Source organism: Dromiciops gliroides, chromosome 1, assembly GCF_019393635.1.
Source record: "Dromiciops gliroides isolate mDroGli1 chromosome 1, mDroGli1.pri, whole genome shotgun sequence".
Taxonomy (NCBI): Eukaryota; Metazoa; Chordata; class Mammalia; order Microbiotheria; family Microbiotheriidae; genus Dromiciops; species Dromiciops gliroides.
In genome coordinates, this window is record NC_057861.1 from 496,874,180 (window position 1) to 496,901,492 (window position 27,313).

The 27,313-nt window shown below is 39.0% G+C and overlaps 1 protein-coding gene across 1 annotated transcript in view; it reads left to right on the top strand.

Moving 5' to 3' along the window:
• Positions 1-27,056, top strand: part of HSD17B3 (hydroxysteroid 17-beta dehydrogenase 3) — a 54,399-nt gene extending 27,343 nt beyond the window's left edge. Inside the window, exons 4-11 of the mRNA XM_043979361.1 lie at positions 468-575; positions 2,856-2,923; positions 6,090-6,125; positions 10,652-10,686; positions 14,717-14,798; positions 16,970-17,035; positions 19,849-19,998; positions 26,946-27,056. Of these exons, the coding sequence (XP_043835296.1) occupies positions 468-575; positions 2,856-2,923; positions 6,090-6,125; positions 10,652-10,686; positions 14,717-14,798; positions 16,970-17,035; positions 19,849-19,998; positions 26,946-27,056 (656 nt within the window). The remainder of the gene's footprint in view (positions 1-467; positions 576-2,855; positions 2,924-6,089; positions 6,126-10,651; positions 10,687-14,716; positions 14,799-16,969; positions 17,036-19,848; positions 19,999-26,945) is intronic.
• Positions 27,057-27,313: the final 257 nt, after the last annotated feature.

Genomic DNA, 27,313 nt, shown 5'->3' on the forward strand with positions numbered 1-27,313 from the left:
ATGTGTACATACATATGTGTATACATACATACATACATACATACATACATACATACATACATACATACATACATACATACATATTCTCATCCCTATGTACTATGCACTATAGGCAGCTGCAACCTTGGAGTTCTGCCCACAGGGCCACAGAATGTGAATTGGAGGTAGACAGAATGTGTATAAGGATCAGGTAAGTGGTACCATAGTAACTGATCACAGGAACTATAGCATATTCTCTCTAACAGATCTTGAGCAAGTCTTGTTATTTGCAGTGGTTTATCTGATTTCCTAATGGAATTTTTCTTTTATGTCTTAATAAAGAGAACGCGCCATTTTAGATTCCTGTGGTAGAGTCTTCCTTCTATGTGTCTTCTTTTGGGATTGTTTGAAAAGAAATACAACTCCTATTTTACCAAAGGAGAGAATCAGGGTCTTCTCTTGTATACTTTTTATCCTCATCTTTGCAGAGCAGACAACAGGTAGTCATGTAAAGATCATACAAGCCGACTTTACCAAAGATGACATATATGAGAACATCAAAGAGAACCTTCAAGGATTAGAAATCGGAATTCTAGGTAAGTTAATTAGGAATGCAAATGCTGCACTGATGATAGTGGAAGTTTGCCTTAATAATTATCTGAGTAATGTTTACAGCTTCTTTTACTAAATGTCAGTTCAAAGTGAATGCATAGCTATTTTTTAAATGATACTCCATTTTAAATTGTTCACATGGATGGCAGCTAGGTGGGGTAGTGGATAAATCCAATTTCAGCATTTTCCCCACATTATGCCACAGCTTGTGCCAAAGAGAAAAATTCCTTATAATTATTTTGGGAATATACATTATGCTTCCTCTCCCTCCCCACCTGCCCTCATAAGATTTACAACCCTAATTATATATATATATATATATATATATGTATATACTTAATTTTTATATTTTTATCTATTTTGCGGGGTTTTTGTGGGGTTTTTGTGGGGCAATGAGGGTTAAGTGACTTGCCTAGAGTCACACAGCTAGTAAGTATCAAGTGTCTGAGGTCGAATTTGAACTCAGGTCCTCCTGAATCCAGGTCCATGTTTTATCCACTGCACCACCTAGATGCCCTGAAAAGCTATAACTCTTGATCTTCATCAGCTGATAAAGGACTATGCCTTTGGGAGACTGCTATCTTGGATTCAGAAGGACCTGAGTTTAAATCCGGCCTCAGACACTTGACACTTACTAGCTGTGTGACCCTGGGCAAGTCACTTAACCCTCATTGCCCCGCAAAAACAAAAACAAAGAAAAAAAATTGTTCACACAAATGGAGGGGAACAGTGACTTCCCCAATCTGAATGATAGTTTATATATGTGGAAGTACTCTGTTTCATAAGCATTTTATATGCATTATATTCATTTGGTCCTTATAAACAGCCCTGTCAAAGAGCAATGTAAGTTATCCCCATTTTCCAGATAAGGAAACTCAGGTTCCTAGTGGTCAACTGAGGCTATGAAATGGCAGCATTGAGACTCAAACCCTGGTATTATAAATCCAATTTCAGCATTTTCCCCACATTATGCCACAGCTTGTGCCAAAGAGAAAAATTCCTTATAATTATTTTGGGAATATACATTATGCTTCCTCTCCCTCCCCACCTGCCCTCATAAGATTTACAACCCTAATTATATATATATATGTATGTATATACTTAATTTTTATATTTTTATCTATTTTGCGGGGCAATGAGGGTTAAGTGACTTGCCCAGGGTCACACAGCTAGTAAGTCAAGTATCTGAGGCCAGATTTGAACTCAGGTCCTCCTGAATCCAGGGCCAGTGCTTTATCCACTGTACCACCTAGCTGCCCCATCCTAATTATATTTTGCTTATGTTAACCTTCAAATGAAGGTTAAGTAAGCACATGCCAATTATCAAAGGAGGTCCTTGCTCAATAAGCTGGGGTGACAAACAAAAACCAGTTTGGGCATAAAAAGTTGCTGCGAATCTTCTCTAAAGTAGATAATTTGGGGGCACCTAGGTAGCGCAGTGGATAGAGCACTAGCCCTGGATTCAGGAGTACCTGAGTTCAAATCTGGCCTCAGACCCTTGACACTTTCTAGCTGTGTGAACCTGGGCAAGTCACTTAACCCCAATTGCCTCACAAAAAAAAAAGTAAAATAAAGTAGATAATTCACATGTGAGTAATTGAGAGTTGACTATTAAAAAAAATGTTATACTACATTATTGTTTGAAAAAATGTATGGGAGGGGGAAAGGGGAAGAACAAAATGTCAACATTTGGTCTAATCCATATACTTTTGTTTTGTTTTTTTTGTTTTGTGGGGCAATGAGGATTAAGTGATTTGCCCAGGGTCACACAGCTAGTGTCAAGTGTCTGAAGGTGGATTTGAATTCAGGTCCTCCTGAATCCAGGGCTGGTGCTTTATCCACTGCCCCACCTAGCTGCCCCTAATCCATATACTTTGAATTTGGAATTTTACCTCATACTTTTACTCTCTTTGTAATCATGGGCATGGTGTTTAAATTGAGTTTGTTTCCTCACCTGTAAAATGGGCATAATATTATCTGTACTATCACAAATAAGGTCATAAGGAAAGTGCTTTGCAAAACTTGAAGTTCTATAAATGTTGTAGTTATTTAACACCCAGTGATATAAATCTAAGTTGTACTTGGGAAGAAAATCCTTCTTTTATCTGGTCCTTAATAGTCAAATATATGTAGATTTTGATTGATCAAATATACTTTATGGGGTCTAAAAGTTCTAAGTTTGAGGAAAATCAGATCATTGTGGATCTATTTTCTATACTATAGGCACCTTTTGTCATGTTTTAAAGTTTTCCATTTTCTCCTAGTCAACAACGTTGGAATGATCTACAATTATCTTCCATGCCATTTCCTTAGTGGATCAGATGAAGTACAGGTCAGTAGATTTACTTTCTTATTTATACATTGTTCATTTTACCTAGCAACAACTGAACCGCGGGGTCTACCTGCTAAACAATTGCAAGGGTTGACAAGCTAAGGCCTGGGGTGTGGGGGAGTCAGACCTCATCTGGACTGGCCACAGCCCAAACTGTAAGCTGACTGAAGTCTGTCTTTGATGACCTCTCCCTATTTTTGCTGCTCCTTCCTCACTAACTCTGACCCCTCCCATACCCCAGGACCCCAATAGTACTCTAGTATAAGAGTCCAGGTGTCCAGGATTCCCCGTAGGAGTCCAGGATTCCATACTGTACTACTCTAGAAATGCCTCTCCTTCCCAACAAAGAACAGTCTTGGGACTCGTCTGCTATCCTTCACTAGCAGACTGGCTCCTCAGAGCGAGGCTACTACTTGCCTCCCTCCAGGTGTAGTAATTCAGAAGAGTTGAGGGTGATTTTCTAGGACTGTGGCTCACAACGTGCCACTACTATGTTCCTTCTCAATATCGATTATCAGTTGATATCAATTCATCAGTCAAACTTCACTAGCATTTACTCAGCCAGTTAATCAATACACATTAAGTACAGGCTATGTGCCAGGCACTATGCATGGGGATACTCTGGGAATACAAAGAAAGGTAAAAGCCAAGTACTACCCCTTGAGAATATCAGAATCTGGGGGCAGCTAAGTGGTACAGTGGATAAAGCTCCGGTCCTGAATTCAGGAGGACCTGAGTTCAAATCTGTCCTCAGACACTTAACACTTACTAGCTGTGTGACTGTGGGCAAGTCACTTAACCCTCATTGCCCTGCCCCCCCCAAAAAAGAGAGAGAATATCAGAATCTATTGGAAGAGAAAATATGCAAATAACTATGTGCAAATATGCCATATGCATATATCAACAGGGGGAAGGTACTAGAATCAAGGATTGGGAAAGGCTTCTCACACAAGATGGGATTTAAGCTGGTAGTTAAAACCAAAATTTACCAGCAAGAACAGTTGATTCCCCTAAACCAGGGGCATATTCTTTCACAAGTACATATTGAGTCCGAGGGAATGTGGGCTTAAGCATAAAACATAAGCAGCAAAGGAGATAACTTATAACTCCTAGTGGCTAAAAGTCCTTTTCTCCTTTCATGAAGTTTCCCATAGGCATAGTGTTTCTTTCTGTTGGGATTCTTATAGAAACTTGAAGCTGCCCTTCTTCAGGTATGTCTAGTTTATCCTCAGCTCCCAATACAGACACCATAGCCAGTCACTGCTATCCTAGGGATACTGATGAAATGCGGATGAGAAATTACAATCCTCTGTCCCCTCCCCCCAAAGATAATAAGGCTATTCTCTGGTCAAGGGGAGGGGAAAGCGAGGGTCTTCTTCCTCCACCTCCCTAGCAATTCCCTTTCAAGGGTTTGGCTGAAATTGCTGCATCCTGGCTTTCTACTAGAACGATAGAATACTAACTTGTTTTCTATTTTATATGAAATCCATGGGATATGACTGATTTGGTTTGATGAATTGGTGCCATGCAAAACTTAAAGTTATATAAATGTTGTAGTTACTTTATTACTCAGTGATATAAATCTAAGGTATACTTGGGAAGAAAATCTTCCTTTTCTCTGGTCCTTAATCATCATATATATGTAGATTTTGACAGATCAAATGTACTTTGTGAGGTTTAAAAGTGCTAACCTTGAGGAAAATCAAATTGAAAAAACCAATCATTGGTTTGATTGATTAATTGAATCAATTCCCAACTTTACACCAGTATGGGAACCTGTATTATTAACCTTTTCTTTCTACAAATAAAAACTTCTCAGGCAGGGCTCTACTATCAGCTATCCAAAGTGAGGATCTGGTAATCTGATAAATGAATCTGTAGCAGTGGTTACTTAAGAATAAGGAAAGCAGGGGCAGCTAGGTGGCGCAGTGGATAGAGCACTGGCCTTGGAGTCGGGAGTACCTGAGTTCAAATCCAGCCTCAGACACTTAACACTTACTAGCTGTGTGACCCTGGGCAAGTCACTTAACCCCAATTGCCTCACTAAAAAAAAAAATTAAAAAAAAAAAGAATAAGGAAAGCAGGCTAATTCCTTGGCTTTCTCTCTTTCCCTGGATAAGCCATGGACTTATAATGTATAATGGTGTCCTGGCCAATGAAATTTCACAATATAATGTCATTAATATAATACAACCATACCCTGGCATAACATCCATCCCCTATTTACAATATTTTTTTCCCTCTGGAACTCATTGCCTGATAATATTGTTTAATGTACTATTGTATTCTCATAGAAGCAATTTAAAGTTGGAGCTATGGAAATCTGTACAGGCATTTTAACAGTGACCTGAGGACCCTATCTCAATTTTTGTTGTCTAAGGAAGGATTGTTTTCTAACCTAGGCTAAAAGTTCCTCTTCTACCACTAGAGGAACAAAGCAATATCATAGAAAGACTGCTTACCTTGGAGCCCAATTTACATATTCTAGTTCCATGTTATACCATTTGTCTAGGGGTGTGAACTGAGTTGAGTTGCTGAGGTTCAGATGCGTAGCTCTAGAAATGAGTGTGACACTTATCACCATTTCTCAAATATTCTCCAATTTAATTCAAGAAGATGGATTCAACAACTATTATGTATGAGCTACTATTTTAGTTTCTAGAGATACAAAGACTGAAATCAAACAGTCTAGATGCTTACATTCTTCTGGGAGTATACAAGATGTACACCAGTAAGAAGAACCCAAGGAAAGCTGAGCCTGGAGAGAGCTCCCTGTTTCATAGATGAGGAAACTTGAGACACAGAGAATTCAAGTGACTTGCCCAAAATCATATAGCTAGTAAGGGGTCAAGGCTAGATTTGAACTCAGGTCGTTCTGACTTGAGGTCCAGTGCTATTTTCACTATATTGCCTTTTAGAGTTGATTTTCCCATTAATGTTTACCATAAAAGATAGCTCAGTGATAAAATAAGGATGGGAAACTGACAGAGGGGAAGTGAGCACAGAAAGATAAAGTGGAAATGTCTATTTTGCAATAGGGGTCAGGAACAGCTCAGGTCCTACCTGATTTGTTTTTTTCTGTCCACAATCCTCTTCCTCAGTATAAGCCATGCTGTTTAAGTCATTTTCCCAAATGAGTGTGAGAATTAATTGTTGCTTATTACAGAACCTGATCCATTGTAATATCTCTTCTGTAGTCAAGGTAGGTGCCAAATATATTCATTCATCATCAGAGTAAGTATTTATTACATGTCTATTATATGAAATGCACTGAACTGGGTACTGGGGTTGGTGTAGGTGGGTGAAAATGAGCTAAGTAAGACTTGTTGTTTTCTGCCCTCAGGGAGTTTACTATCTAGTAGAGGGAGATAAGAGACATACATAGTTCTAGGAGCCACTATTTCCTGGGTATGGCAAAAAAAAAAAAAAAAAAAGATATCACCAGTGAGGAGCTTTCTAGATTTTTATCTTCTGTGAACTTCTGAGTATATAGACTGCAATTATACTATACGGTAGCTATTCTCTCTATGGAATCTAGCCTGGTTAGCCTTCTCTTTGTCTTTCAGTTTAGAGCCCATATCATGTCAGTCTCAAAATGTTGTTTAGTCACTTCCTTGATCTTCTTTCTTCATAGATCTCTCTTTGTCTTGATCTCCATCTGTGTATATGTCTCCGTTTCCCTCTATATAAATTATTAAACATTTATTAAGTGCATATTATGTGCCAGGATACAAAAAGAGACAAACTGTACTCTGGCTTCAAGGACCTTACAACTGTTTTGGGGGAGAAAATATGCAAACAAATATATACCCAGCAATCTATATACAGAATAGATAGGAAATAATTAACAGAGGGAAGGTACTGGAATTAAGAGGTATTGGGGAAGGCTTCCTGGAGAATGTAGAATTTTATTTGGGACTTAAAGAAAGTCAAGAAGAAAAAAAAAGAAAGTCAAGAAGGTCAGTAGTTGGAGAGGAGGAGGGAGAGAGTGTTCTAGGCAAGGGGGACAGCCAGAGAAAATTGCCAGAGCCCAGAAGTGGAGTGTCTTGTTCATAGAATAGACAGCAGGCCATGTATATGTATATAATCTATATCTATATCTGATGAGGCATATCTATACACATAGATTGGATACCCACAGATACATAGGCACATACATATTAAAAAAAACATCTTTTAGTTGTTGTAGTTGTTTTAAATTCTATGCTCAACCTGGCTTGTTAGAACAATAATAACAATAACAACAAAGTTCAGTTGTTTCAGTCATGTCTGACTCTGTGACTTGGCAAAGATACTGGAGTCATTTGCCATTTGTTTCTCCAGCTCATTTTGCAGAGAAGGAAACTGAGGTGAACAGTGATTTGCCCAGGGTCATATAGCTAGGAAGTGTCTGAGGTCAGATTTGAACTTAGATGAGTCTTCCTGACTCCAGGCTTGATAGTCTATCCCCTGTGCTACCTCGCTGCCCCAATAACAATAATAGCTAACAATTTATATACTGCTTTAAGGTTTGCAAAGCACTTTACATATACTATATCATTTGATGCTTACAAAGCTTTTTGATATAAATGCTATTATTACTCTCATTTTACATATGAAGAAACTGAAGCCGAGGCCATGTGTCTTGCCCAGGGTCACATAGGTAATAAGTATCTCAGGTAAAATTTAAACTCAGTTCTTTACTCCAAATCTACTCTAACCACTGAACCACATAGCTCCTGAGTGGCTAAGCCTTCTGACACAATTCTTACATACTGTGTTACTCTTTTGTATTCAAGCTCATTTACTTTGTTTCTGTCTTCTGTGGCTGCTTTTATGGCTTCAGTCAGTGAGTTTCCTGGATGTCCAGGTTAGTTTTTGGTTTTTTTAGGCAGTTTCCCTATTTCTTCCTCCTTAGAATCATTTTTGCTCACCTATCTCAGGCCAGTTTCACTTTCCAATATTAGGATGTTGGATCCTGCATATCCTTTCTGTTTGTTTTTTTATTTTTATTTTTTATTTTTAGTGAGGCAATTGGGGTTAAGTAACTTGCCCAGGGTCACACAGCTAGTAAGTGTTAATCGTCTGAGGTCAAATTTGAACTCAGGTACTCCTGACTCCAGGGCCAGAGCTCTATCCACTGCGCCACCTAGCTGCCCCCTGCATATCCTTTCTTAGAACCCTTGGGAGTATAATCACTGTGTACTTGCTACTGCAGTCATTAAAAGGAAAAAGACTATTTTGGGGGAGTAAATGAAAGGGTAGCTAAGAAAAAATGATAGAATGGCCTCTTAGCCTCTGAGTGTCTGGTAAAAACCAGTGCCTAGAAACTGGGAGCTTTGAGATGGTATCCAAAATAACATCATAGTATAATACTATTTAGAACGAAAAAGGACTTTGAGATCATCTAAGAGCCCAACCTGAGAAGTAAACTTAGGCCCAGAGAGGAGAAGTGACTTGCCTGTAGTCACACAGCCAAGAAAATAGGAGAGCTGGGACTGGAATCTGGGTTCTCAGTCTAGAAAGCTAACGCTCTTTCCACCGTGTCTCCCTTTCGTTCAACTGGAAATGTTGTTGTATCATTTCAGTTGTGTCCCAGTCTTTGTGACCCCATTTGGGGTTTTTAAAAATTTTATTTATTTATTTTACAAAGATAATGGAGTGGCTTGCCATTTCCTTGTCCAACTTATTTTACAGATGAGGAAACTGAGACAAAAAAAGGTTAAGTCATAACAGCTAGTAAGTGTCTGAGGCCAGATTTGAACTAAGGAAGATGAGTCTTCCTGCCTTCAGGTCCAGAACTCAAAATAGTATTCTGTAGGGGCAGCTAGGTGGCACAGTGGATAAAGCACCGGCCCTGGATTCAGGAGTACCTGAGTTCAAATCTGGCCTCAGACACTTTACTAGCTGTGTGACCCTGGGCAAGTCACTTAACCCCCATTGCCCTGCAAAAAAAAAAATAGTATGCTGTGGGGGTAGCTAGGTGGTGCAGTGGATGAAGCACCAGCCCTGGATTCAGAAGGACCTGAGTTCAAATCTGACCTCAGAAACTTGGCACTTACTAGCTGTGTGACCCTGGGCAAGTCACTTAACCCCCACTGCCCTGCAAAAAAAATATTATGCTGCAATATAGTCCAGGACTATTGTACTCTCTTCATCCACTAGACAAGTCTTATAGATTCAGTGTGGCAGCCTTTGGGGTCATTCAGATCTTTGTCTTACTGTAAGCAAAGTACCTTTAATGAAATTAAGGGAGTAGAAGAAGGAGTTTAGAAATGATTAAGCTTCCCTGGGATTTTGGAGTGATGGTCTTGAATAATTTATGAGTCTTCCCTACCATCTATGAAAGAACAATCTTGGAGGGGCTGTGTATTTTGTTGGAGTAGACCTGGCCTAAACCCAGTGACATTAGTGAGTAACTGAACAAACCTCAACATTCAGCCACTTTTTGAGTCCTATTTGCAGAGGCAGCCCATAAACAGCTATGAAGTAAATAAAGTTTGTGGGTCTTATACCCTGTTTTTCCTTTCTGTACACTTTCCCCTTTTTCATGAAACCTCTTCCTCATCCCTTCCCTTTCTTTTCAGGTATCCAGTGCTCCTACTCTCCCATCAAAATATGATTTTAGGAAAACATTTGAAATTTGTCATATATACTTTATCATGGATTTAGCTATTAAGCCAAGTTTTTTTTTTTAACAGTCTCAAATATCTTCATAAGAGCTTTATCTTACCTAGTGCTTTAGTTCTCTACTCCCAATAATCCTGTGAGGAATCACTCCATTTTACAAATGTGAAAAATGAATCTCAAAGAGATTAAATCAATGTACATTGTCTCATAGCTACTAAGTGTCACAGCTGAGATTTGAATCCAAATCTGGATCTGTCGAGCAGGGTTTTCACCATCCATCCTATGGTTGTCTTAGCCTTGTCTCTAGTTTTTGGATAATAATAATAATAAATCTAGCATATATATATATATATCTCACTTTGTTTTTAATAATAATACCATTTAACTTATATTTAAAATATATAAAATATTTAATAATAATGAAACTAAAATACTTAGCACTTACATAGCACTTCAAGGATTACAAAGTATTTTACACATATATCATTTTATCCTCACAACAACCTGGGAGATAGGTGCTTTTTTATTCTCATTTCACAGATGAGGAAACTGAGGCTGAGAGAATATAACTTTGTTTTGTGTTGTGGGTTCAGGAATGGGTTGGTAAATGTTTAATAGCCAGCTCTCTAAAAAAAAAAATGGAGGCCTTAGGCAGTCTGGTAAACCTTTATCAGAATAATGTTTTTAACCCCAAAATCATATTATAAAAAGAATTGCTAAATTTCAACTAGAGGTAAGTGTGTGTGTGTATATATGTATATATATAAACACATACACACATGCATGCACACGTACATACATACATACATACATACGCTCATCCAAGATATGGACCCTCTGAAGTCTATGCATAGACTCTGGACCCCAGATTTAGAACTCCTTAGCTAGAGAAAAAGTTTTCCAATCCCTCTTCCTCTAAACCTCTTTATCCTGGAGAACACATTCTCTCCTTGGGTCCAGATTCTGGTGTTTTTGCAATTTCCCCAGTTTATTGCAGTCTTTATCAGTCTGATTGCAAGAATTAAGACCTCCCCTCATTTCCCAATCCTCTCCACTGTACCTAGCCCCCCCCCAAAAAAAAAATCTTTGGCAATTTTTAATTCCTGTTATCTCTCTTAGATGACTCGGTTGACTCTGAGAGGCATGGAAATAAGGTAAGTCCTGCACGCCAGTCCCTTTCCAAGTTCCAAATTTCATTTTCTGGCAGATTGCCCAGCTATTTATGGTCTCAACAGGAGAAATTTTAGAGCTTAATCTCCCAAGGTGCTGATACCTGAGACATTTGATTCCTGCTGCTGATACTGTTTTAACAAATGATAGAAATAAAAATTTTTTAAAAAAATAGACATAACTCCCTGGGCCAACTTTTCATATGGACTCAGGGACTGTATAAGTCAAAATTCTAAAGTGGTAACCTGGCCTTTTAATTCACACTAAATTCCATGTTTCAAGGATCCCTGGTTTCAGTTCAAATCAGTTAAACAAATATTTATTAGGCAAGTACCTGGAGATACAAAAGCAAAAAAAAAAAGTCCATGACCTCAAGATTCTGGGGTAGGATGGGCATAGCAACAGAAACACAGAGAAGTACATGTAAAAAATATATATGCAGGGGCAGCTAGGTGGCGCAGTGGATGGGGCACTGGCCCTGGATTCAGGAGGACCTGAGTTCAAATCCAGCCTCAGATACTTGACACTTACTAGTTGTGTGACCCTGGGCAAGTCACTTAACCCCCATTGCCCTGCCAAAAAAAAAATATATGTATATATATACATGCATACATATCCATATTCATACATATATACACATACACGTGTACATGCACACACACATACACATACACACACACACACACACACACACACACACACACACCACACACCAGAGTGGATAGAATGCTAGAGCGTTGGGCTTGGAGTCACACAGACCTGAATTCAAATTAAAATCTTGCCCCAGACATTAATTGTATGGTCCTGGGTAGGTTATTTACCTTTGTCTGCCAGTTTCTTTATCTGTCAAATGAAGATAATAATAGCACCTATGTCCCAAGGTTGTTGTGAGGATCAAATAATATAATAATTGTAAAGAACTTAGCACAGTGGCTAATACATAGTACAAGTTTTAGAAATGTTAGCTATTATTATTATTATTAGCACTATTTCAAAATTTCTGGAATAATTCTGTACATTTTCCCTGAGGTGATCTTTAGTCAGTATATGGTAGATTTTCTTCCATATCATAGGAAAAAATGTTTTGGACTTATAACTTCATTCCTAGGCTCATTAAAAGCCATGAGACCTTCGAAGTCATCTAGCTTGTCCTTTCATTTTATAGATGAGGCAATGGAGGCCCAGAAAGCTGAATATATTTGTCCAAGGTCACATAAACATACAAATGGAAGAACCTGGAATTCAATGAAATTGAATTCTTAAAACATTTATTATGTCCTAGGCATGGCTTTAGGCAAATTTGGTATTCATTGTTCAAATGAATCCACTTTCTCATCAATTTCGGAATGTCCTTTAGTGGTTTGTAATCCATTGATGCCTGCCAATGCTATACTACTACTCTCATCTGTGTTCTACCCAAAGTTCACTGCAACATGCCGAATGCCTTCCTCACTTTCTTCTGACATTGAAAGGGTACTACCAGAGCACTCCTCCTATTTTCCTGTCATCCTTTGATCAGCCTATCTTTCTATGATATAGTTCCCTTGCTCCTGTTTTTCAATGGAGTTCCTTGTCGGTTATATGTGTAGGCTGCTCACACATATAACTTATGCCTTTCCATTGTGTTCTATGGGATACTCATTTCAAACTTTTCAGAGTCAGTGATATATCACATCTCATTGCCATTATTGGACAATAGCTGTTCGTCATCCATTTGGTTTTTCCCTGTGTGGATTGACAGCTGAGATGCCTTTGAGTAATTACAGATCTCTTTTAGAAGGCTTTGCAATGTTTTGGGGATTGATACATTTAGCATAATATCATCCACAAGCAGGAGCATTTGTTGAATCTCAGTATTCACATGGATTCCCTCTTTGACCTGGATTCTGTACTGAATTTCTTCCATCACAGCAAGGAATACCTTTGGGAAGCATGCATCTCTGTTTTATGTGTCATCTGATGTTTGTGATCAAAGAGACATGGATATTGAACAGGGTTATTTCTGATATATTTTCTAAGAAATCTTGGATTATAGGAATAGGAACACAGAAATCGAGGTACCTATTTGGAAAAAAACTTGTAAGGCAATATGTTGGCCTCTTGAATCAAATGCTTTGATTATCAACAAATAATAATCATGATCTTAAATTCTCTACATCTCTCAATTAATTGAAAAATGGTAAAGATGTGGTCAATTATGGAATATTAAGTGCAAAAATTTACAGTTTCCCTGCTAATATTGTCACTGTGCTTGCCCTTGACTTCTAGAATTCATTCATTCATTCATTCATTTTTGTGGGGCAAATGAAGGTTAAGTGACTTGCCCAGGGTCACACAGCTAGTAAAAATATCAAGTGTCTGAGGTCAGATTTGAACTCAGGTCCTCCTGAATCCAGGGCCAGTGCTTTATCCACTGCACCACGTAGCTGTCCCGTGCCCTTGATTTCTATAGAGATGACTCACAACTATTTTGTATAAATGGGAGAGTAGATATGTAGTAACTTACATTCTCTTATTTATCTTTTTCTAATATTAATAAAGTCTTTGATTTTTTCCTCTACACCTTCTTCTTCTTTGCATGCCTTTTATCTCAGTCCCTCAACACCATTACAATTGTATTACCTTTAACCCGGATCTCCTTTACCTGACCACTTTCCCCACTTTTGTTCTCTTTATTGCCATTTCTATAAGCTTGTATTTGAAACTGTGGTTCGTGCATAATGGTTCTATTGTCTTTGATGGAAAAAACAGTTTGTAAGTATGTTTTTTGTTTGTTTTTGCAAATCTCCACTTTAACTTTGGTTTGTAGCCCTTCTTTTATTTTCATTCTTGAATGCTCCCTGTGATGACTTTGCTTAGGTGGACATCTTGCTATGCTTTCTTTAAACCATTTTTACCTTCCACTGCAAGGTAAATACAAAGACACACAAAAAATGAAACATATCCAGCTCTTTAGGAGGTTACACTTTTTTTCTGGGGCTAAGGACAGAGGAGGAGAATACATTTATTCAAATGGACTCAAAATAGTTCCAAGAGGGAAAAAATTCTCAGAGCCCCTGATATCAAATCCAACATTGGATTCCATTCTACCAGACTGCCTCTCTTGAATGTATAATCTATGAAGGCCAGAATTATTTTCATGTTTGTCTTTGTATCATGAATATAGTGCTTTGCACATATTATGCACTTGGTAAATAATTGTTTAATTGAATCAAATTGAATGATCACATGGGGATTTTTTTTCTTTTTTCTTTTCTTTTCTTTTCTTTTTTTTTTTGCAGGGCAATGAGGGTTAAGTGACTTGCCCAGGGTCACACAGATAGTGTCAGATGTCTGAGGCTGGATTTGAACTCTGGTCTTCCTGAATCCAGGGCCTGTGATTTATCCACTGCACCACCTAGCTGCCCCCCGGGGATTTATTTTAAAAAAGAAATTTCTACTTTAAAAGTAAGGCAAATAGGGGGCAGCTAGGTGGCGCAGTGGATAAAGCACCAGCCCTGGATTCAGGAGGACCTGAATTCAAATTCAGCCTCAGACACTTGACACTTACTAGCTGTGTGACTCTGGGCAATTTACTTAACCCTCATTGCCCTGCAAAAACAAAAACAACAACAACAAAGTGAGGCAAATAGAATAGTGGGGTGACATTCTATAATATTATCTATATTAGCATAACATTGGAAATAGCATCAATCCATCTTGAACTGTCTGGAATTGGTTACCAGAAGTATTGTTAAGCCTTCTGTTATATCAAAGTTGCTTCTTTGACCTTATCCCACAGCATGAACCCCAGAGATAGCATTACAGCTATTGTAAATTCAATAAACATTTATTGGGGGATCCTGGTTAATAAAAGGGGTAGTTGAAGCCATTTTATAAGATCTAGAGGCAGTGCACTTAAAACAAATGAAGAGTTGTGTGGCAATGCCCATGAGCCTCAGTTATTGCTTTTTTTCTGTACATGATGGAATCTTGTCACAAGTATGTATGAAACTTTGCTCATTTTGATTTCAGGCGGAAAGGACTGATTCTGAACCTCTCCTCAGGAGTAGGTCGCTTCCCTTGGCCATTATATAGCATTTACTCATCTACAAAAGTGAGTGAAAGCCCAGTTTGATCTCTCAGTGTTCATTAGGTTGAATGGTATCATATAGATTTACTCATTTTGTTCTTCCCTTTCTTTTTCCAATTTGACTTATGGAAGATTTTCCAAGATCATTTTGCATATACTCAGCTAATTCAGAATATAATCTAAGGTAGAAGGAGTTCACAAAAGATTTGGGGTAAAGGTTAGGGTAGGGATTTGTTGCTGAAATGAGTTCTGGGCGGCTGGGGTTTCTAAGAAAGATGCTGATTTTTCCCTTTCAATTAAAACCAGTGGGTTGGGGGTGTGTGTGCAGCTAGGTGGCACAGTGGAGAAAGCACTGGGCCTGGATTCAGGAGGACCTGACTTCAAATCTGGCCTCAGACACCTAACACTTACTAGCTGTGTGACCCTGGGCAAGTCACTTAACCTCTATTACCCTGCTCCCCCCCCAAAAAAAGTCAGTGGATTTTTAAGTGTCTACTGTGTGTTAGATACTGAGGGGAATACAAAGATAGATGCTGCCCTCAAGATGCTTAAAAACTTATAAAGAAACTTATAATTTAGTAGCATTGATGTGGCACCAAGAGATCATCCAGCTATGAAAAGGGAAGAGGTTAGTTAGAATGTCCACAGAGTCATGAACAAGTCCAAGGAAAAAAAGGACATTGTTGTTATTGTTGTTTAGTCATTTCAGTCATGTCCAATTTTTGGTGACTCAATGGTTTGCCATTTCCTTTTTTAGCTCATTTTACAGATGAGGAAATTGAGACAAACAGGGTTAAGTGACTTGCCCAAGGTAACACAGCTACCGTCTGAGGCCAGAGTTGAATTCAGGAAGATAAGTAACAGATGAGAGATGAATATAGATGAAATACAATGAGTTTTCCCCACTAAAAAGAATGATTTCACTAGTACAAGAGAGTTCTTTCTGGTCCAAGGCAATAGAAAGATTTCTATGGAAATCAATACTTATTCATAATTGATAAATTGCTACATTTTTATTTCAATTAAAAATTAAATGCCTACTACATATAATGCACTGGGCATACAACAAAAATTTATTAAGTCCCTACTGCATGTAATATGCTGAATGTAAAAAGATGAAACCTGTCAAAGAACCTCCTTTTGTGTAGTTTACAGTCTATTGGGAGGAGGCAGGAAATAGGGAGTATGTATGACATATGTACAAATAAACAATATAGATAACACAGGACATGAGCTTTGAAGGATGAGTTAGGTGGTTCAGTGAGCAGAATGTTAGATCTGGAGTCAGAAAAAGCTGAGTTCAAATCTGGCTTCAGATACTTATTAGCTGTGTGGCCCTAGGCAAGTCACATATACCCTATTTTCCTCAGTTTCCTCATCTCTGAAATGGGAATGATAATAACACCTACCTTCCAAGGTTGTTGTGAGGATCAAATGAGATAAAAATCATAAGGGATTAACAAAGAGTGCCTGGTACATAGTAAGTACTATTTAATGTTAGCTGTCATTGCTGTGAAAAGGTCATATTCCAGGCATAAGATGAAAACACATAAGAGTGAAAAGGGCAGAGGGCAACTAGGTAGCACAGTGAATAGAGCACTGGGTTTGGAAACAGGAAGACTCATCTTCCTGAGTTCAAATCTGGCCTCAGACACTTAGTAGCTGTGTGACCCTGGGCAAGTCACTTAACCCTATTGACCTCAGTTTCTTCATCAGTAAAATGTGCTGGAGAAAGAAATGCCAAACCACTCTAGTATCTTTGCCAAGAAAACCCCAAATGGCCTCACAAAGAGTCAAACACAACTGAAATGACTGAACAGCAGCAGAAAAGGGCAGAATATGATCATGGTGTAATTAGTAGTACAATCTGGATAGAGAACAGAGTGCAGTGAAGGAGAGTGAAAATATTAAATAATACTGGAAAGATAGGTTGCAATGAAATTTTAGAAAGCCTTAAATGCCAAATAAGAAGCCTGTTTCGAGTAGAGAGTTGGGGAGGGATGAGAGAGATTTTTGTAGGTATAAAATAGACACAGTTGGAGGTAGGGGATAAAGGAGAGAGAAAAATGAAATCTGATACTGAGATTTGCAAGATTTTAAAAAGGGAAGCTCCTTTGCAATCCCTTCTAGTAGTTGTGTATCCTTGGGCTGGTAGGAGGGAGATTTTTTTGCTGACTAATTCCTTTTCTTTCTAGGCTTTTGTATGCATGTTTTCCAAAGCCCTGCAAGCTGAGTACAAGGAGAAAGGAATCATTATACAGGTGATCTAAAAAGGACAGCCTCAAGGGATCTTGGACTTGAGTTTTAAACCTTGTAACATTTTCATCTTGTGACACCCAAGACTTCTGTGATCTGGCCCCCTGTCCACTGAAGGATAAGTGTACAGAGAAGGTTACTTGAGGGGGAAGGGCATTGTCTCCCTATCAGTTATTTTCATAGCCCTTACTTTTCATAGGATCAACAGATTTAAACTAGAAGGGACTCTACAGATTCTTTTGTCCAACACCCTCATTTTATAGATAATGCCATTGAGACTCAGAAATCAAGTGACTTGCCTGTATGACCTTATCATACAGGTAGTATTCAGGTCTTCTGACTCCCAGGTGGTACAGTAGTATCACATTGCCTCCAATGCAATTCAGTTTAACACACATATCAAATACCTGCTGTGTGTAAGGAATTGTGCTAGACACTGCTTTTACTTCTGCCTCTACTGTTGTTGCTGTTGCTCTCCTCGTCTTACAGGGCCCAGGAGACAGTGTTGGGGGGCGGGGATGGAAGTAGGAGTGAGGATAGTGGGGGGGGCTTGAACATAGTTGAGGGGTACACTGATGCCATCCTATGTATTCTATATTCCACTGGAAAAACATTTTCTGTATTGCTTTCAGGCATTACATTCTCCATTCTCTATTCTCCATCATACAGGTGATAGTGGAACAAGTGATAGTGGTAGGGAAGATGCAGAAGAGAAAAGAGCAGAGATATGATGGATTATGGGTAGTCCCCATAGGAAGGAAGAAAGGGAGGTAGGGAGGTAAAAGCATTGAAGTACTTACTTTGTGTTGAACAATGTGCCTAATTCTGGGGATACAGCAGAAAAAGCAAGATAGTCCCTGCTCTCAAATAGCTTATATGCAAGTTGAAAGAAATAACACATGTATAAGAATTCAGCTTCAGGGCAGATGGAAAGGTCCAGAAATTCTAAGGGTGAAGCTGAAAGTTAGATGGTGAGGCTGAGGGTGCTTTGGCAGGTCAGATGACAGTGCCTGGCATCTGAAGGCCATAGTGGCAGGTCAAATAGGAAAGCCTGGTAGACCTACATCTCACTGGAAAGATTGTAGTTGGTAATTCCCATGTCATCCAAGTAGTATGAGCAGCCATATCCTATCTTCAGGGTAGAGGGTCTGTATGGACCTGGCCCACACCACTGGAAAGCGGGAGAGGGGTCTGAGGGTTCAAGTGCTTCTGGGTTTCCTCCTGGATGGGGATGGGTGGGGTAGTTAGTATCTAGCCAGAAAGAGGAGGGATGATTATCAGGAAGGTTGAGGGAAGGCCAGCTGCTCCATGGAGGCTGGACAACCTGGGTCTGGAGAAGGTGAAAGGAGGAAGAAGAGGGAAAAGAGCCCCTACTTGTGGCTGTTTCCATCTGGACAACTGGAGGGACTGGGGATGGGGAAGGAAAAGCAGGACTTTGCTAGCTGCAATGTTCTAGTGAGCATAAGAAGGTCATATTATATGACATGAAGTAATCTAATAACCTTTCTTTTAAAAATCTTAATATTCATTTTAAACATTTTGAGTTCCAAGTTATCTCCCTCCCTCAAGTTCCTCCCTCATCCATTGAGGAGACAAACAATATAATACCCACTCTATATGTGAAGTCAGATAAAACATTTCTGTGTTTGTCATGTTGCAAAAGAAAAAACAAGAAAAATAAGGGTGAAAAAAATACATATATTTCAACCTACACTCAGTTCACCGGTTCTCTCTATGGAGGTGGAGAGCACTTTCCATTTTTAGGCCTTTGGATTTGCCTTGGATCATTGTATTGGTCCGAGTAGCTAAGTCCTTCACAATTGATCATTATCACAACATTACTGTTACTATGTACAATGATTTCCTGGTTCTGCTCACTTCACTTTGTATTGGTTCATATAAGTCTTCCTATTTTTCTTGAACCCATTCCCTTCATCATTTGTTATGGCACAATAGTATTTCATTACAATCATATTAAAAAACAACAGCCATTACCCACCTGATGGTCATCTTCTCAATGTCCAATTCTTTGCCACTACAAAAAGATCTGCCATAATTATTTTTGTACATATAGGTCGTATCCCTTCTGGTCACACATCTAGAAAGTGACCCAGCTACTACTTAAATCCAGGTTTTCTGATATTTATTTCATTATATCATAGATGCCTGGTTTCTAAAAGGAAATGCCAGGATAAAATTCAGTGTGGTGTTATGAAAAGAACGATGGGCTGGGATTTATGACAACTGTGGGGAGATCGTCTTTGTCCACCACCAACTTGTGCTATAACTTCAGGCAAGAAATTTTCTCTCTGGGCCTCAGTTTCACAACTATAAAATTGAGGGGATTGGACTAGTGGAGCTCTAAGGTCCTTGATTAGCTTTAAGATCTTAATTCTGTGAGAAAGAAGAAAAATTACAGGATGCCTTAACTCCAAATTATTGAAAATAGATACTCTTAACTCAACTTTATTTTCAAATTTATTCCTTATCTTCATTTGGGCAAGATTATAATCTTTTTAGGCTAACTGGTAAAATTGCTTGATTTCCAGCATCCAAAACCCTTCCCCCACCAAGATAATAGCCACCATTTTATGGGATTCTATCTCTTCTGAAAAGCCATAGTGTAGGGTTAAAGTCTGTACATTGTCTCCTCCATTAAACTGTAAGCTCCTAGAGGGCTGTGACTTGTCTTTTGCCTGTCTTTGTAATTCCAGTGCTTGGCATGGGGGCTGGCACACAGTGCTTAATAAATGTTTATTGGTTGATTGGTGGATAGACTGCAATGGGGCCAAGGTCTACTCTCTCTTGCTTATTTTAGGTGTTGACACCTTACTCTATTTCTACCTCAATGACAAAGCACCTCAACCCCAACCTAATAACGAAGACAGCTGATGAGTTTGTTAAGGAATCCTTGGATTTTGTTGCAGTTGGAGATGAAACTTGTGGTTGCCTGGCTCATGAAATCCTGGTAATTTAAAACCAATTTCTTTAAGAGAAATAACTGGGGGCAGCTAGGTGGCTCAGTGGATAAGCACTGGCCCTGGATTCAGGAGAACCTGAGTTCAAATCTGGCCTCAGACACTTGACACTAACTAGCTGTGTGACCCTGGGCAAGTCACTTCACCCTCATTGCCCAGCAAAAAAAAGAAAAAAAGAAAAAAAAAGAGAAATAACTGAGGAAAGGTATATGGGACCTACTGTTATATAGCTACATTTCTCTGATTTTTGATGCACTTAACTCACAACTGAAATTCTCCTCTAATGCTTCAGCATGGTATAGGATTCTTTATAACATGGATTCTTGATAACAATGTCAGGAGGAGGACAAAACTGAAAGATCTTTCCAAGTTGGAAAGGATTTAGAAATGGAGATAGACAATAGACTGTGCGTCTGTAATCTGAGAACAAGTTTTACCAATTTCAAGCAGTATCATAGTCAAACAGTTTTCTGCTAGGAGATAATTCATTTTTAGCAATTCATAAAGCCCATTTACTAAATTGTAGAAGGATTTTGGTGAAGGGAATATGCATACCCATGAAATCATGGATCCTTGGAGTAAGAAGAACCCAAGATTATCTCTGGTTAGTAGGGTTAGGTTATGAAGCAACTGGGTACAGCAATGCATAGAGTGCTAGACCTGGAGTCAGGAGGACTTCAATCCAACCTCACACACTTACTAGCTGTATGATCCTTAGCAATCCCTTAACTTCTATCAGCCTCAGTTTTCTAATCTGTAAAAAGAGGGCTAATAATAGCACATATTTCCTAAGGTTATTATGAGTCTCAAATAAAATAATATTTGTAAAGCACTTTGTGAACCTTAAGGCACTATGCAAATGCTAGCTATTAGATATTAAAAGAATAATTCAAAATGTCCAAATTTTAACCTCTTCTAATTTCTATTTACCTTTTAAGAAAAATGTTGCTGAGATCCAATGTTGTTTTTTTGTTTTTGTTTTTTGTTTTTCTTTTTTCAGGGCAATGAGGGTTAAGTGACTTGCCTAGGGTCACATAGCTAGTAAGTGTCTGAGGCTGGGTTTGAACTCAGGTCCTCCTGAATCCAAGGCTGGTGCCTTATCCACTGTGCCACCTATCTGCCCCAAGAGCCAACGTTGTAATAGTTGTGCTCCAAAAGTTAGGATTTTTTCGAATAGATTAAAGAAAATATTCCCCATAGAAGCAGTGATTAGTTTCCCAAACTAGCCCACAAAAGCCTATTTTTTCCATGATGAAGCTGACCTCTAGAGTAATGGATTTGTAGTCAGAGGACCTGGGTTCAAATCCTTGCTCTGTGTGACTTTGGGCAAATCACTTAACCTCTATGGGACTTAGTCTTATATGTTGCCATGTTCCATGAAGGATGGTCTAGAACAGGAGTTCTCAACCTTATGTAATGGACCCCTTTGGGGTGTGATGAAGCCTATGGACCCTTTTACAAAATAATGGTTTTAAATAATTGAAACAAATGCTTTCAGCTAGAGGTTGGTTTAAATAAAGATTTTTTTTTTTTCGGGGCAGCTAGGTGGCACAGTGGATAGAGCACCGGCCCTGGAGTCAGGAGTACCTGAGTTCAAATCCGGCCTCAGACACTTTACACTTACTAGCTGTGTGACCCTGGGCAAGTCACTTAACCCCAATTGCCTCACTAAAAAAAAAAAATAAATAAATAAAGATTTTTTTTCTCATTCAAGTTCTCAGACCCATAGTCATCTAGCAATGGGGATCCCAGGTTGAGTACACCTGGTCTACATAATCTGATAGTTTGAAAGCAATGACTCTGATCCTCTGACTACCATTTAAAAATGGTTTCTAATAGAAAAATGTATTTCAAGTTCAAATTCAGAACTTCAGTTAGGGAGAACTGGGGACTCCCCCTTCTTCCTCTATGTGCCAACCTTAGTAACCAGTACAGAGCTCCACATAGTAGGGAGGGGTTCTCAGGTAGGGAAGAGGAGATCCAGGTCTTCAGTAGCAGAACCAGTAGTCTAAGTCTTTGTCAGGTATTGTGAAGGGTTGAGATCTTCTGTGGCAGTGGGAATAAAGGTAGAGAAAAGAAAGAAGAGAAGGTAGAGAAGAGGAGGAAAGGGAGGGCAATGGCAATTAGCAGGATAGCTGGAGAAAACAGTCCTGGAGGCGTTGGTGTCCCAGAAAGAAGGGGTATTCTTATAGCTCTCCCCTAAGAGGTGAAACTCTGGCTGGGGGCAGCTGCTGATAAACAATAAATTTGTAAGTTATATTCCCAGAAGTCAGAGAGTTCTGGATTCCCAAACAGAAATCTCATGGGGGAACAGGAGAAGCTAACAGCCTAGAGAATCAGGTCCCAACCACTGTACAGTAATCTATCTTCCAGGGACAATTAACCTGTCTCACTGTGTGCTCCCATTAGAAGCTCAGAAAAAATGCTAGGGGAAGGGGAAAGGAGAAACTACAAAAAATTCTACCTTTAATGTACTAGCTATTAACTTTATCCCTTCATGAAACATGAAAGCAATGCTACAAATCTACCCAATAGAGAAGTAAGATAACCTTGGAATTTTTGAATTGCTTTTTCTTTTTTCTTAAAAAATGCAAAACTGATTGTTAGACTAGTTCTGCACACTACCATTCCAGGAATATGAGATAGCAGTACAGTGCTATTAGATTTGTAGGCCAATCCCTTTATGCCCACTGATGTTCCTAATTCCCGCATCTGTCCTTATAGGTTTATGTCATGACAAGTATACCTATAATTTCCTGCTCTTACTTTCTCACGAATAGTGGAAAGACAGAACATTTAGAGATATATTTTCCCAAAGAAAATTTTCTATAAGTTAAAAACTGAAAGTTGAATCTAACTCTCCTAGACCACTAATTTAATGATAGGATATTGATTGTCCAGATTTGCCACATGAGAGACCTGAGGCTAAACTGTGCTTATTATCAGCAAATGTTTAATAGAGTAAGGGCCAAATTTAGTATGGGGAGAGTTAATTGGGCGGCTCACTGTAATATTGTGGTGAGAAAGGAGATTAACAGCCTCTTTTTTTTTTTTTTTAGTGAGGCAATTGGGGTTAAGTGACTTGCCCAGGGTCACACAGCTAGTAAGTGTTAAGTGTCTGAGGCCGGATTTGAACTCAGGTACTCCTGACTCCAGGGCCAGTGCTCTATCCACTGCCCCATCTAGTTGCCCCCAACAGCCTCTTTAAAAAAAACAAAACAAAACAAAACAGGTTTTATTAATGGGAACAAACCTACAATACAGGTGAAGTTAATAGAGCTAGGGACAATGAAAAAGGGGATAGACAAACTCACCACCAAACCAGTGTCTCTCTCTCCCTCTCTCCTGCATGCAGGAGTGAGCCCTCTCCTCCTTTCTCTCTCCCAGAAGCCCCATCTCCCACAGGAAACAGGGCTGTCCACACACACAGCCCCAAGCTAATTGGCTGGCAGCCCTGATTGACAAAACTAACAAGCGACTCTACAAATGGAAGCTGGCCAACTTCCAGATGCCGAAGACCACCTGATTTGTCCTCACCAGGCTTCTTGTCATGGTGGGGCTTCCCTACAGTATGGCCAGGTCCATGTAGGCATATGCATGGGCACATGCCAGGGTTTCTAATTTTAGCCAAAGATGGGGTCATAGAAACCCCAAATCACAATTAATTCCTTACAATAGATTTAATAGATTGGAGCTTAGGTTTCTAGTCCAGGGCAGAGTATCTTTAATAATGTGATTGGATAGCCTTAGCAAGGTTTGTGCTGTTTCCTATCGCCTTATCTCCCCCGACACCCTCCAAAAAATAAAGTCTACTGGGTGGTGTTAATAGAACCTGAAATTTACCATATTTGCTATGGTGAAGGCCACGAGCTCCCTCTTTTCTCCTCTCTATCTCAAAACTCTGTAACATCATCCCTCTCCTCCTGTACTGCAATCTTTCATGAATTGGTCCTTTTCCTCAGTGAAGCCTATCTTTTTACATGTACCCTTTATCCCATCTCCTTCCATCTTCTCCATCAGATTGATACCTCAATCATACCCTCCCTCTCTTTAAATTTCAACCTCTCTCTACCATTTCCTTTCCTGTTGCTTTCAAACATGGCCAAGTCCTTTCTATCCTTAAAAAACCTCCACTAGCACCTACGCATCTTTTAGTCAGCATACTATGTCTCTCCTCTAGTATGTTAACTTCCAAATGCCAAGAAAAAAACCTGTATACTTTGGGGGGGGGCAATGGGGATTTAGTGACTTGCCCAAGGTCACGCAGCTAGTAAGTGTCAAGTGTCTGAGGCCATATTTGAACTCAGATCTTCCTGAACCCAGGGCCGGTGCTTTATCCACTGTGCCACCTAGCTGCCCCTGTATACTGTCATTGCCTCTATTTCCTCTCTTCTCCTTCTTCAATCCCCCCATATCCACCTCCCTAGTCTGGCTTCTTACCTCATTACAAGTGAAATTGCTCTTTAAAAAATTACCAATGACTTCTTAATTGCTCAATCTAAAATCTTTTTCTATGTCATCACCCTTTTTAATCTGAATGTAGGATTTGACATTATTAAGCAACATCTCCTGGATACTCCTCTTTTTGCAATGTTCATCTTTCTTACCTCATCTACCCATATGACTTCTCCTTCTCACATTCCTTTGCTGGCTTATTACCCCTCCCAAATGTAGGCATACCTTCCAAAACTTTGTCATTGGTCCTATTCTCTTCTTTATCTCCACTGTCCATTTGGTTACATTTTTTTTTTTACTTTTGTGGTTTTAATTTCTCTTAACATAAGTTACATATCTTCATATCAAACCCCAGTCTCTTTCCTGAGATCTCATCACATGCCCCCTATTGAATATCAAAGTAGATATCCTATAGATATTTCCAGTTCAACTTGTCCGAAAGAAAACTTTTTCTCTCCCCCATCCCCTCAAAAAAAAAAAAACCCACCACAAACCCAAAATAAAACACACACACACACAAAACAAAAAAGCCACTCCTCTTCCAAACTTCCTTATTTCCATTGAGGACACCACCATTCTTCCAGTCTCCGGGGGGCACTACTTTGGCATTATCTTCTACTCTTCAAATTGTCTTATTCCACATAGCCAATTAGGAATTAATCTTGTGATTTCTACAGGCACAACATCTGATGCACTTAACTCACAGTTGAAATTCTTCTCTAATATGTCCTCTTCAGATAGCCACCACCTTAGTTCAGGCCTCAATCAACTCTTACCTGAATTATTGCAATGGCCTCCTAATTGGTCTCTGTGCCTCAGGTATCTTCCTACTCTAAACCATCATCTAACCAAAGCTAACCAAAATAATTTTTCTTAAGTGCAGAACAATTCCCTATCCAATAAGCTCCCTATTGGCCCAAGGATAAAATAAAAATTGCTGCTTGGCTTTTAAAGTCTGTAATGACCTGGCCTCAGTCTACCTTTCCAGTCTTATTACTGAGACATTATTATTCTTTCTTTTTTAGTCTTTTTTATTTTTTAAAAAATATTCTTTGCCCTCATGGAGCTTATATTCTTACTTTATTTTTGCGGGGCAATGTAAGTTAAGTGACTTGCCCAGGGTCACCCAGCTAATAAGTGTCAAGTGTCTGAGGCTGGATTTGAATTCAGGTCCTCTTGAATCCAGGGCCTGTGCTTTATTCACTGTGCCACTTAGCTGACCACTGTGATTACTCTTTCTGCTCTCTTCCCTTGGACTTCTTGCTGTTCCTCACATAGCATACCATCTCCTACCTCCATGTCCATGACCTGGTTCTTCCCTCACTTTCTTCAAGACTCAGTTCAAGCACTATCTTCTATATGAAACCTTTCCTGCTCTCCCAGCTGCTGTGCCCTCTTTCTCTAAACTAATTTTAATTTAGTTTTATTTATTCTGCATATATTTATGTATTTATATATTGTCTCTAAGAGGTTTGCTTTCTGAGAGCTTGTAATAATTCATTTTTGTCTTTGTGTTTCCAGTGCCTAGCACAGTGCTTGGCATATAGTAAATGCTTAAAAAATGATTGTTGGATTTAGTGAATACAGTTTTAATTCCCTCCCCCTGCCCCAAATCTAGCTTATATTAAATATATGTGTAGTCTAAATAGTTGATTTTTTTTTTGCGGGGCAATGGGGGTTAAGTTACTTGCCCAGGGTCACACAGCTAGTAAGTGTCAAGTGTCCGAGGCCAGATTTGAACTCAGGTACTCCTGAATCCAGGTTTTTTAAAGTATATCTCCAGATTATTTTTTATTTTCAAAGATATCTCATTATAGGGGCACAAGTCTGTAAGGGGAAGAGCAGCCTAATATTTAGGTCAAAAGGTTAATTTAATCATTGAGTTTTTTGGCTTAAGACTTTGTCCCTTTTAAACGATGTAAATATTTATAAGTAAAACACTTGTCAAAGTAAGTATAAATAACTGATTATTAATATTTAGTGTACAGCCTGTGATTTCAGACCAGATTTTAATTGGGAAAGTGGATGGGGAAAGACAGTCGGGGGTCTGTCCATGAGGAAGAAGGACACACAAAAAAGAAGTTGGAATGGGAAAAGGCCAGCTTCTCCTGATAATTTTTATTCTAACAATTCAGTTAAATTTGGTTTGATGAGCATTTATTGAGTGACTACTATGTACAAGGCTCAATGTTAGCTGTCGGACCCTTACCCAATTTGGCCAAGCTTGACTCTTGAAAAGAGTTAATATGATTTCCTAAAGTGATTGGATTCCTTTCAGGGAGTAGTAGCTTGAACACTGGGAAAGTCAGATTCAGTGTCTTCAAGTACTACCAATGACCTGGAAGAAAAATGTTAGCTATTAGGTTCTGTAAACTTCAAAATTTGAAAAAGTCACTTCTATAAACTAGAAATCTTTTACTTGTCAACTTAATTACTTTTATTTCCTCCTAAACACTCATGTTTGTGTTTTTGATTTGTGAAGGCACACCTCATAGACTTGATTCCTTCCTGGATATTCTACAGTGATGCGCTTCAGAACGTCTTTCTGACTCATTGGGCAGATTATTTAAAACAAAATTCCAGTATCCAATAAGTAACCTTCTGGGAGGAAGAAGTCAATGGATACATCCAGCAACATTGCCTTTGATGGTACTTGTATTTGCCTAAAGAACACCAGAAACTGGAGTACTAGCTTCACTAACCCGAAGTTGTAGCTACTAGGCATTGTAGATGTTTAAAATATTAAATAGTTTTGCTTCTCCTCATGTCTGAAAATTTATTTGGACAGCTGAAGAATGACAAGAAGATGTGAATGGTAAAAAGGTGAGTCTAGGCTGCGTGTGCATGTGT